This window comes from Ictidomys tridecemlineatus, chromosome 5, assembly GCF_052094955.1.
Source record: "Ictidomys tridecemlineatus isolate mIctTri1 chromosome 5, mIctTri1.hap1, whole genome shotgun sequence".
In the NCBI taxonomy this organism is placed as follows: domain Eukaryota; kingdom Metazoa; phylum Chordata; class Mammalia; order Rodentia; family Sciuridae; genus Ictidomys; species Ictidomys tridecemlineatus.
Genome location: NC_135481.1, coordinates 186,415,706 through 186,428,350, shown reverse-complemented (window position 1 = coordinate 186,428,350; position 12,645 = coordinate 186,415,706). Strand labels below are relative to the sequence as shown.

The 12,645-nt window shown below is 49.9% G+C and overlaps 1 protein-coding gene across 9 annotated transcripts in view; it reads right to left on the bottom strand.

Moving 5' to 3' along the window:
• Nucleotides 1-12,645, bottom strand: part of Pkig (cAMP-dependent protein kinase inhibitor gamma) — a 95,288-nt gene that overhangs the window by 2,094 nt on the left and 80,549 nt on the right. For 5 of the 9 annotated variants that reach the window (XM_021727601.3, XM_021727600.3, XM_005327106.5 and 2 more), the window contains one exon: nt 2,916-3,089. In XM_021727601.3, coding sequence (XP_021583276.1) covers nt 2,916-3,066 — 151 coding nt within the window. In that variant the 5' untranslated portion in view covers nt 3,067-3,089. Of the gene's footprint in view, nt 1-2,915; nt 3,151-9,446; nt 9,471-12,645 lie in introns of those variants that run through there. The other 4 variants (XM_040276166.2, XM_040276165.2, XM_078051852.1 and 1 more) reach the window with 2 other exon arrangements.

Here is a 12,645-nt window from a genome sequence, read left to right as displayed (position 1 = left end):
AGCACAGTGCTCTGCAGTCCACCAAGGCCAAGGTCTGCATAACCTCACCCTGCCCTCAGGCAGCTTCAGGACAGGAGTGCTAGTTAGGTGGTGACTGTATGGGCAGAAGGTGGCTGTCTGGCTCTCCAGCCAGTTCTGACCTCTGTCCCTAGGTTCCCTTGCATCCTGTGATTGGATCTAACAAGGGCCTGGCCCTTCAAGGCTCCTCTGGCCTCCAGAAGCATGACCAACTAAACGGCACTTTAGGTGACATTTCTACCATGTGACGCCTTACTTGGCTCTGAGCTTCCTGCCCTGGCGAACAGGTCCCCCCTGTTCTCTGCTCTGCTATTCCTCTGCTGTGGGACCTCAGACAAGTCACTTGATCTCTTTACACTCTGCCTCCTGAGCTATAAAGCAGGATGGTGACACTCCACTCAGACCACAGGGGCTGGGGCCGTCCACAATCATCTGGCATGTGGGAGTGGAATAGGCTCAACCATTGGTGGCTTCATCTGTGCCAGCCTTGGGTCCCTGGCCAAGAGAAGGCTCTCCAGCACTTCCTGTTGCACTAGCACCCCTGGCCTCCCTCAGGAGCAGCTGCAGAGTGGGATCAGGAATGCTGACCATGGAGGGCAAGCATTGGCTTCTCCACGCCTGGCCTGCTGCTTCTCTCATTATTAGGCAAAATAAGGAAACATCTGTGCTCTCTACATAGAAAATACCAAGAAAGACGGAAGGTTTGTGCACAGCTGCTGCCTGGGCTAACATACATGAGCAGGCCCCAGACTTGGGGAGGCCGGGCAGCCCGTCCTAGAGCTCCTTCCCAGCCCTGGCTGCGTATTAGCCTCCTGGAAGCTTTAAGCAGCAGAGGCTGCTCTGGGTCCCAGCATGGGCCTGTTGGGTCAGGACCTCTGGAGTAGTGCTTGGAGGCTCTGACTCAGTGAGTCCCAGGACTTAGCTCAGTCCAGACCCGCCTGATGACGCTGCTCACTGAGGCCTCCTGTGAGGGATCCTGGACAGTCACTCCTGCCTGGACCCCACTGTGAGTGCTTCACATTCTTACAATGTTCTGTCCTCATGTCCTTCCCAAAGGTCAGTCACTCTGGCAGACAAATGTCATATACTTAAGGACCCAGACACTTCAAGGATTCTGAGTCAGACAGTACAGACCATGTTAGAAGGACCTGGGTACATGGCAGAGCAGCCACAAGGGCTGGAATGGGGGGACAGACAAAGTTTACCAGAGCTGAGGGGGAGGACACAGAAGCCTTTAGGGAGCCCCTGGCAATGCGCCCAGCATGACAGTTGAGCATGCTGTCCGTTCAGCTGGCAGGGAGCAGCCATTGAGTAAGCATCTTCCACGTGCTGACCACTGCCAGGCACCGCGAGCACACTGGAGCAGCTTGGTGAAGGGGTGGGGGGGCAGCTGTGGTAAGGGGTCTAAGGAGGTTGCCCACACAAGGGGGTCTCTCTCTGAGGGGGATGTGGTCAGGCAAGGCCTCTCAGCAGAGCAGGTGTCTTCACAAGTGAGAAGCAGCCAGGCAGGGGAGGAAGGAAGAACCAGACAGAGGAGCTGACAGGGCAGTTTTGAAAACAAGCAGTACTTTCCTCTGGCTGGATAGGGAGGAAGTGAGAACTGAGGCTGGAGAGGAGAGCAGGATGGCAGCTGAGGTGGTGTCCACACCTGGGTAAGGCACTTGGGCCACTTCACCAGGGAGAGCCTGCAGACCTTCAAACAGGAGGCGTGGGTGCGTGGGGTTCCTGCAGCAGGGGTCAGGGGTTCTTTCTCGAGGTATAAAGACTATTGGGATGACCCTGAGCAGGCCACCCAGCAAGTTAATATAGTTCTCTGGACCTCAGTTTGTCCACCTATAACATGAGTTAGGTTCTGAAGTCTTCTGTTTTGTCCCTATAGGTCATTTCTGGGCAGCAAGGACCAAGAACTCTAGGCTGGGGCTCTACAGAGCAAGGCAAGACTATGGCTTCCTCCTGGCCTCTTCGCACCCACTCCCACCCCTCCCCCAGCTTGTTACTGTAGCCAGCAGAGTTCCTTCTAACCATCCTATAAGCATTGCCCTGGAGAGGTGGGTGCAGATAGCCCAAAGCTCCAGTGCCCTGTGGGAAGTGATGTGATAGTCATGACCTTGACCTTGGAGGTTCTATGGAAGCCTTTCTCAGAGGAAAAGGCCCTAGCCAGGGCAGGGGCCAGGGAAGGATTCCCAGAAGAGCCCAGAGCAGACAGGGTGGACCTGAGCCCAGCAGGGTTTTCTGGGAGGATGGAGGGAGACACAGAGGAAGTGGAGTGTCCCAGACAATACTTGAATGGTGCATGTGACCTTTCCTCTTGGCCTGTGGTCACCAAGCACCTGCTGTGTGCCAGGCAGAACAGGCCCCTGCTATTTCGGAGCTTCTACAACAAATGAGACCTTGTCTGAGGGTGAGGAGAGTCACATGGCTGGGGAGGAGGCTTTAGCTGTTAGGGGCGCCTTTCAGAGCATCTGCCCTCTGAGCTTGGGACCAAGGACAAGAGGACAGCAGCCCCAGCTCCAGGAGAGGGGAGGGAGATGTTCTAAGCTGAAGATGGGTAGAAGGGACCCTGCTGGCTGTAGGGGTGGGCTGGAGAGTGGGGGAGTGGGTACAGGGAGGCCAGGAAGGTGGGTAGTGGCCAGCGCCCAGTGGAGGGAGCTGGATGTATCCTGGAGGAGAATGACAGGACCGGTGAGTGGACTGGGGAGAGGGAAGGGAAGTGCCCTGGATGCCTGGCCAGGGAGTCTCTGGGGCCTGAGATGCTGGCACTGCCAACCGAGAGACTGGCTGGTCTCTGCCACTGACTGTCAGCAGGCCTGACTGGAGTGCAGCTGCTTCTCTGAGGAATAGGGGTAATCTGGGATGCGGGTGCCAGCCTCTCCCCTGCCAGGACCACTGGATCTGACCTGCCCCCTCAAGTGCCAGCTCGCCCATGTCTGCAGCCAGCTTCCGCACGCTCACAGCCTCTGAGTCACCCTGGATGTCAGGGACAGCATTCCGACGGCCCGTCCGGTCACAGGAGATGAAGTCCGAGTAGGAGGACTCGACCTCCATCATGCTTGTTTCATCGCTCCTCGGGCCTGTGGGGACACGGGGCAGGAGGGCAGAGGTGAGGCAGAATGACAGCTACTGCCTTTTTCACTGCAGACAGAGCAGAAAGCACAGAAAATACAAAGAACAAAATCAGCCACCTGTAACCCCCGACACAGCCAACCACCACCACCATCTCAAAGAACACAGCCTTTATTCTAAGGAAACATTGACACACTTATCAGTATCATGTGCCAGGCACTGGCTAGGTGCTATAGATGTAGCAGCAAACAAGTTGGCCATGGTCCCTGCTCTCACAGGACTTACGATCTACCAGAGGCGGCATCCAACTACCCAGCACCTACATCAGAACCACAGTGCGCAGCCCTGTGAGGGAGAATGCAGGGTGCTGAAGTGACTGGCAGGACCTGACCAAGGCTGGAGTTGGCAAAGCGACATGAACAGACATTTAGATGAAGAGTGAGAGGAAGAGCATCACAGAGAAGGAACATCTTCTCTGTGATGCACCTGTGAAGACTCTGAGGAGGGAGGGTATGGTAGGCTGAAAAGCAAAAGAGCCAGCAGGCTGGAGAATGGTGGGGCAGGGACACTGAGGACAGTGCTGAGGTGGGCAGGGGTCAGAGCACATCTGAAACTTGGACTCTGAGGGGTGTCAGGCCAGGTTATGAATGATTAGCTGTGCGTTTCAAAGATGACTCAGGGTTCTCGCTGGAGCTGGGCCTGGAAGGAAGGAAGTCGGGAGACTTCCGCTTCGGTCCAAGAAGACAGTGGTGGAGCAAGGCGGTGGCGAGGCCGACTTGAGATGTAATTTGGAGGACAAATCCATAATAGTTATTGTTTGATGGGGAACTTAGGTTGCACTTGAATAAACAGGTGGACAGCGGTGTGGCTTCCTCAACAGGGAATGTCAGCAGAGTATCTGGGGAGTGAAGGCGAGTTCTGGGGGTGAAGTTAAGAGTTCTAGTTAGTGATGCCAACCTTGTATGGCCTGTGAGCCCTCCCAGAGGACACGGGGAGTAGATACAGGGACCAAAGGGGCTGGCGCTCAGAAGAAAGATGGGGTATAAAGGGAGGAAAGAGATGAAAGAAGAAATCATTACTATTGAGATGGGGACTAACAGCCCTCATTGTTGAGGAACAGCCTAGGAGTGAGAAGAAGACAGCCACAGCTGTAAAGAAGAGCCATATACGTTAAGAAGCATATGGCCCTGGGCTTGAAACACACCCCAAAAAAAATTATCTGGGGATCATACTACACATTGTGTTTTATAGCCTATTCTTTGGAACAAAGACCTGACTCTCTCTCTGAGCCTCTAGTTCCCCATCTATAAAACAAAAGCAGGGCCAAAATTCTGTGTAAGGCGATTTCCCCTTCTATCCAGAAGATGGCGCACCTTGCATATCTTTCTTTGCTGCCTGAGGGGTGGGGGTTCAGGCTCCTCCTCAGCTAAAGGAATTCCCAGAGGCAGTTCCTTCTGTAGGTCACAGTTTCACTTCAACCCTCTCCCTAGGGAGAAAATGCTCAAGTCTTCATATTAGGAGAATGGGCTGCTGTAATAATGGTAACAATAGCATAACCACCAGTCCAAATTATGAGGACAATGCTAATAATAGCAAAGGTAGTGTGACCAGGAATTTATGCTTTGTATACTTCACTTAATGGCTGGCACAGAGTCTGAGCTAAGTTTACAAGCCTGAATGGGAAGGGCCTCAGCAGACCCTCTGGGTCCTAGGCCTAGGCTCTTCTCCCCTTGTACCTGCTGCTCATGGGAAGGGTCTGACCCTGTCAAGCCACTCTGTCCCCTGAAGCCTTGGTTTCTTCAGCTCTTGTTCTCTGGTTAAAGTCAGCTCCATGAAAACAGGAAGCTTCTCACCATGCAAACAGACAGGACCAATCCCAGCAGCTGTGATCTGGCTGCTCCATCCCTGGACACTCCTAGCAGCACCTGGGGGAGAGCAGCTGCTCTGTAACCGCTCCCAGGATCACATTTCATCTGTCTATCCATCCAGGCATCCATCCAGCCCCTCTGCCACCACCTCTCTAGGGATGATGGACTGTCTCCTCTCAGGACCTGGGAAAGGTCTGCATCCTGCAGAGTGCTGCTCTTCTTGTCTGGTATCTCCAGGAGAATACCTTGGGATGGAGTTACAAGCTCATCTAAAAGGCTAGCCTCACTCCGTGACAGACACCCTGGGGCTTTGCCCCGCCTAACCCTACAAGCTTCCCAGGACAGAAAGCTGCCCATCCTGGCACAGAGAGGGCACTCTGACAAGCTCAAAGCCCAGTCCTGGAACACACCCACCAAGCCATCTGGAGCTCACTCAGCTGCCCCCTCCCCATCCCTGCAGGGCCCTGGGAGCCCTCTGTTCCAAAGCACCAGTGTATCAGATTCTCATTTCTCTTACACATTTGTGCTCATATGTGCTCATATTCTGCTCTTTAAAGTTAAAAGCAAATGGGAAAATAAAAGAAAGAATCCTCAGAGTGGAATATTGTGCCAGCAAATGGTCACTCTCATTTTAGGGGTTTTGTTTTGTTGTTTGTTGCTGGGGTTGAAACTCAGGGCGTCACACAAAGAAAATAGTTCTTCTCAAATCCTGTCATTGAGAGTGTAAACTACCAAGGACTTCTTTAAAAATGGCTTAACAATAGGAAACAAGAAACCCCAACTTTCTTAATATCCTTGAGCCATTAAGTCAGTTTATAATAATTTATTATAAGAAAATAATCCCAGTTGTGCATGAAAATAAATGTACAAAGATGTTCATTGCAGTAATATTTAAAATTCCAGAACAACCAACTGTAAAATGGAGAAATATATAAATATGCTAATTTATATTCAAATGAAGTATCATTCAGGTATTATGATGATTGTGAATTTTGGGGGGGGGTACCATGGATTAAACACAGGGGCACTTAACCACTGAGCCACATCCCCAGTCCTTTTTATTTTTTGAGACAGGGTCTCACTAAGTTGCTTAGGGCCTTGCTAAGTTGCTGAGGCAGGCCTTGAACTTTCGATCCTCCTACCTCAGCCTCTCAAGCTACTGGGATTACAGGTGTGTGCCACCATACCCAGCAATATTTTTTAAAGATATAAGGAAATCTTCACATATATTGTCAAATGGAAAAAAAGCCTCAATTGTATAATCACATATTTAAATTGAGTAATTTTTAAATCTTTTATATTAAATTTTTTTTACATAAAAGCACTCATATAATTTTTAATTAATTAATTAATTAATGTGGTTCTGGAGACTGAACCCGGGAGCTCACACATGCTGTCATTGAACTATCTCCTTGGCCCCTAAATAATTTTTGACTATGTGAGAAAGTGGCATAAAGCTCAAAGGGTACAAGAGGAAAGACACAAGTATTCAGAATCCTCCCAGCCTACCCCAGACACCTTCCCCACGCAAGCCCTTTCTTAGATCCTTCCAGTCTATGACATCTCCAAATTCCCTCCTTCTTTCCTTCCCTTTTCTTTTATTGAAAACAATATTTTATTTTCCATCATTCTTTTTTTCAATTAAAAATATGTCTTAGAAACAATCTCCAATCACCTTGAAACCACTGTAGTGTGACTGTATCAAGACACTGGAAATAAATCCTAAGTCCTTATAGAGCTAGATTGTTCTTCCTATTGGCTACAGGATATTTTGTTGTCTCTCTACTGTAGAATGATTTAATCTCTTTCCTACTGATGGAATTTTTAAGAAAAATTCCTCTTAGTTCATTTTGTGCCACTAAAACAAAATATCTGAGGCTGGACAATTTATAAGGAACAGGAATTTCTCTCAGTTCTGAAGGCTGGGAAATCCAAGATTGAGGTGCGAGCATCCTCAATTTGGGGGTTTTGAGGTGAGGGTTGCTGTCTGCTTCCAAGATGCTGCCTTGATTGTTGTGTCCTCCGGAGGGGAGGAACAGTGTGCCTCACATGTAGGAGGCAGGTAGAAGTGACAAAAGAGGCAGCCCCCGAAAGCCTTTTATAGGGGCATCTAACTCACTCACAAGGGGGGATCCTCAGGGCCTATCTTCCTCTCCACAGGATCACAGGGCAACACCTGGAAGGTGAACAGACAGGTGCAAAGCACAGCTTTCCCTTCACTGCTCTGTTTCATGGGTACCCTATCCATGACATTTTGTATGGGTTTGTTTGTGACATGAGGGTGACAAACAGGAGCTGGTTCCTGTAGTCTGGGCTGTTCTCGGGAGACTCTGGACAGCTCCCCTCACCTCAGCAACCTGGGAACAAAGCAACATTTAGGAGACAATGATGCTCCAGAGCCTGGTCAGGTGGGGGAGCGGAAGAAGCACGTGATTAATAGAACATTACTCTGGTCCACTTGAGGGGGGAGAGACTGGGGAAACTGACCTTCTGATGCTTTTCCTCTGTGCTTAAAGGTGCCATTGAGACCAGAACCTATGGGTCCTTCTTCAGTGCCTCACTGAGACCCTTCCCCTTGCCCAGCTTCCTTCCCCACATCTGAATAAGGAAAATTGAAATGTGAGCTTTAAGTCCCTCCCAGCCTTGCCAACTCATTCATTCACCGACCACTAACATCCTCTTCATGCCTTGCCAGGTATAGGACACACCAGAGCCCAAACAAGACATTTATAGCCTGCTGCTAGAAGAAGGTAAAGAACAAGTAAATTCCTCAATTGTGGCAGGAGAGTGTTCTGCTGTGTGGATGGTTTGGTTAAAGGTGGCATGGTCAGGGAAGGCCTCCTTGAGGAGGTGACTTTGAGCTAAAATGACAGAAAAGGTAGAGTGAGCCAGGAGCCAATCCAGGCAGAGCCCAGAGTCAGTGAGGCTGACATCGCTCACTTCAGCTTGAGCCTCCCGGGCTGCTAAGGAAAGAAGCCTCCTCTTCCTCATCTCTAGGAGGCGGGGCCTTTGTGGGGTCTGAATGCTGGTGGGGCATCTGACTGACCTTGGACGTCCAGGATAGAAGGGAAGGTATCCATGCACTATACCCTGGCTCTTAGGGTCCTGCAGGTGCTCACTCGGGCATATCAGGCTTCTCCACAGGAAGCCACTGTTCCCTTGGGTCCTACTATTCTCCCCAGCTTTGTAAACTGAAGAGACCCGGACTCTGCCAAGAGCTACATGGTGTGTTCCAAGTCGGAGCTAGTAGCCCCCACTGCTCAGGCAGATTCCATGACACTTCCAAATTGTTTTCCAAATATACTTCAAAGGTCATTTCCTGTTTTTTTTTTTTAAGTTAAATATTTTCAAAAACCACGCAAAAAGCAAGCAGACTTTTGCAGAGGACACAGCACAGGAGGGCGACTTGGTGCTGTGACGGAGGCCTCCTTGGGATGGGCCAACGCTCCATGAGGCTTCTCTTGAGAGAAGAACGGGCTGTGGACACCTGAGGGCAACACCAGGGTCTACTGAACCAGGCTTCCCCACATTCAAAGAGAGCAGCAGCTTCTCTTTGGGATGGGAGGCCAGAACCAAAGAGGCACTAAGACGGGCAGAAGAGGCAGGGCCCAAGCGCCACACGTTCTGAGGAGCCAGGGCAGGGCAGGGCTGCTGGCTGTTGCCATGTTCAGCCCGCTGGCGGCTGGCACCAAAGCTCTCTCTAGTGCCCTAGGGACACATCAGCACAGCTCCACCAGCACAGGGCCTGCTGCCCATTCAAAGAGTGGCCATGGGTGAGGCAGCCAGCTGGGCCCTGGCCTGCACACCTAGAAGGCCCAGAGCCCTGCAGAGAGGCAGAGCAGGGCAGGTAGCAGTGACAGCTGCTTTGGGAGGTGGCGTGGTAAGAAGGGGAGGCTGGGAGCTGGAGCCATTCAAAGCTCTCAGTGAATTCCATGTTGCCAGTCCTCAAGTCAACTGTCTGTCCTCTTCTGACTGACTTCTCCTCAGACCTCGAGGGCCACCAGACACCACACTCTCTGGCTTCCCTCCAACCTCTCTGGCCACTACACAGTGGCCTCCTCCTCTGGGGACCTTTCTGTCAGAGCCCCTCCCCGAGGACCATAGTCTTATTCTCCATGTGGTCCCCGGGGTAGTTCTTAGCCTATCCCTTAAATAGTGTACATTGTGACCCCCAAGAACTCCAGACTCTCTTAAGACTCTGCATTTGTGACTAACGGCCCCTCTGTGTGGCACTTGGCTACGTCATCAGCACTGCAAGCTTCACCTGTCAAGCCCCAGCCTTCGCCCCTCCAGCCACCCCAGCTCAGTGAAGGCACCACCAGCCGCCCAGGCTGCTGGAGCTAGAAACCTGGATCTGTTCTTGATCCTCCTCCTCCTTCACCACCCACATACAATTCAGTTTGTCACCAGGTCCTGTCATTCCTACTTGGAAAACAGAGCTTAGATCTGCCCAGCTTTCCCCTCCACGGGCACCACCTGGCTCCCATGACTTCTCACCTGGACCCCTGCAGAGCCCCTCACTGCAGTCCTGCTTCTCTCCCCCTCAGCCCCCGATGGATTCCTACACAGTGCCAGAACGATGTTCTCAAATAGAAACTGGGCCACGTGATACCCGAGCTTCATTCAACCTCTGATGCTTTTCTATTCCATACTGAGCAAACTCCAAACTCTTAAGCCAGCCCCGGAAGTCCCACAGTGATCTGGCCCTACCTCCCTTTGCACTCTTTCCTCTCATTTTCTCTCTAGGCCCATTTTGATCTGGCCATATGGGTCTCTCTTTAATTCCTCAAACATTATTATTTATTTAGGTAGGTAGGTAATAAATAGACTGAAACCAGGAACACTAAACCACTGAGCCACATTCCCAGCCCTTTTCATTCTTCATTTTGAAAAACAGACTTGGGGCTGGGGTTGTGGCTCAGTGGTAGAGCGCTTGCCTCGCACGAGGGAGGCCTGGGTTAGAACCTCAGCACCACATAAAAATAAACAAATAAAGATAAAGATGTCATATCCATCTACAATAAAAAATATTTAAAAAGGGAAAAAGGTCTCACTAAGTTGTTTGGGGCCTCACTTATTTGCTGAGGCTGGCCTCAAACAGGAGGCTCACCTCCTGCTTCAGACTCCTGAGCTACTCTGATTATAATGTACAGCACCATACCCAGCTATATCTAATTCAATTCCTGACCTCAGGGCCTTCACTAGAGTAACCCCCATGCCTCCAGCATTCTCTACACCCTGCTCTCTACAGAGTCTGGTGGACACAGAGTACATAGGTGGAAATCTGGCTTTGGATTTTTCAAATGTTCCTGCTCTAGGACTGGCAGGGCCTGAGGTCTCCAGAGATCCTCTGCCTACCACTATTGCAGGCCAAGGAGGCCCAGGCTCAGACACCTGGAGGCAAATAAGGTGGACACAGGAAGGGCTTTGGAGTCCCAACCTCTATCCCATAGCCCACGGCTGCTGGGAAACCCCTGGCACTGATGACAATTCTATGAAGGGGTGGGGGCGGGGGCCGACAGCTGCCTTAAATGTGGCTGTGGGGATTAATCAGAGCCCACCTTTAGGGAGGGATACTCCATGCCAGGCTGTGCCAAGCATCTTACAGCCATTATCTCTTGTAATTTTACACTAACACAACAAAACAGAAAGTATCATTGCTGTTTTACAGAAGAAGCAGCCGAGGCTCAGAGAGCTTAGAAGCTTGCTTGAGGTTGTACACCCAGAGTGTGAAGCAGGATTGACCCTGTCCTCTTATGTGACAAAGCATGGGACTGAGTTAGCATGTGTGTGGCATCCAGTAAGGGTTTGTTAAACATGCACATTCCTATCTGCCTTTCTTTCCCCTCAGTCACAGCCTCATAAGACATAGATGAAGAAAGGGCAAGAAAGCAAGGAAGTCCCCAGAAAACATTCTACTAAGTTGGCAAAAAGAAAAATCAAAACAAAGACAATAATAACAACAAAAACGCAGATGCATTTTGTCCACTGATGCAAAATTCTGCTTTGGATTTGCAGCTGGAGTAAAACCTTGTGATGCTGGGCTGAGCCTATGAATTCTGCCAAAAATTTTTTGGAATCAAACTTCACAGAAATAGTAAAAACAATTATTTTGAGGTACACATTTGAAAACTCTCACCCCAGCTATATCCTGTGGCAGGACAGATTATTGTTTTATATAGGGCTGGGGACTGGAACCATGGTGCAAACTTTCATCCATGACAGCCTGGGCTTCTGTGGAGTCTCGGGAACGAAGATCAGTTACACTGGACTACTGCTTGGTGGCCAGGCACGCTGGGTCTCCTCAGGCCTGCTACCATTTTACACATTATCTAAGGGACTCACCTACAAAGCAGAGTTCCCAGAGAGTGGCAGCCTTCATCTACTGTGAAGGGAGGGGCAGGAAGGGAATGTGAGATCACTTCCAAGTAGGCCTGCCAAAAGCCTAGAGGCAGGCTGAGCTCCACTCAGCGGGTGCCAGGCTGAGTGCCACAGGGCACAGGTCTTCCCCTCCAATCTCAGGGGTTCAAGTGTGAATGAAGGGTTAAACTGCTACTTCTGTGATAGCTTTGAAACATGTCTATAAATTCTTTGTTACTTCTCTGTCAAAAGAATGGAGACTGGGCTGGGGCTGTAGCTCAGTGGCAGAGTGCTTGCCTAGCACATGAAAGACACTGGGTTCAATTCTCAGCACCACATAAAAATAAATAAAGAAAACAAAGGCATTCTGTCCATCTACAACTACAAAAATTTAAAAAAAAAAAAAGAAGAAGAAGAATGGAGGGCTGGGTTGTGGCTCAGAGGTAGAGCACTTGCCTAGCATGAGTAAGGCACTGGGTTCGAGCCACATAAAGTAAAAATAAAGACACTGTGTCCATCTATAATTTAAAAATAAATAAATAAATAAAGAGTGGAGACTAACTTGAATCTCTTTGAACGAGCCAGACTTGGTAACTAGCTTTTTCTTCTTTTTTTTTTTTTTCCCTTGGGTACTAGGGACTGGACCCAGGGCTTTGAACATGCTAGGAAAATACTCTACCCCTGAACTGTACCTGCAGTCTCTGAGTAATTTCTAACAAATAAATGCAATGTGAGAGATGCTGTGTGACTTCTAAAATGAAGTTTCCACCTGGTTCTTCGGTGGGACACCTGCCTTTGAAGGTTCAGTTGCATGTTGGAAATCTGAGGCTGCCATGCTGTGAGGAAGCCCAGACTAGCCCCTGAGGTGACCACGTGGAGAAGGCCTGAGCTGGTATGGAGAGAGACTGGCCAGCCTGGCTACACAGGCCCCTCAATGCTTCAACCCTGGCTGCTATCTAACTGCAACTGCATGAGAGATTGAAGCCAGAATTACCTAGTCAATCTGTGCCAAACCCCTCATCCACAGACACCGAGAAAGAGAATGAATTACTGCTATTGTTTTATACCGTGGGGGTGATGTGTTATGCAGCAGTGGATAACTAGAGCAATCTCTATTTACTTCTGTCTCAGGGCTTCCTCTCTAATTTTTCTAGAATTCTATAAAGAGCATCCCCTAAATATACTGTGGATAATGAAAAGCAGATACTATTTCTATAATATTAATTAATTCAACAAAATTTTACTGATCACTCAATCAGTACCAGGCTTAGAACACCATGGATACAAAGCCAGGTCCTTGAGAGAAGTTCACGGCCTAGCAAGGGAGATCAGCTCA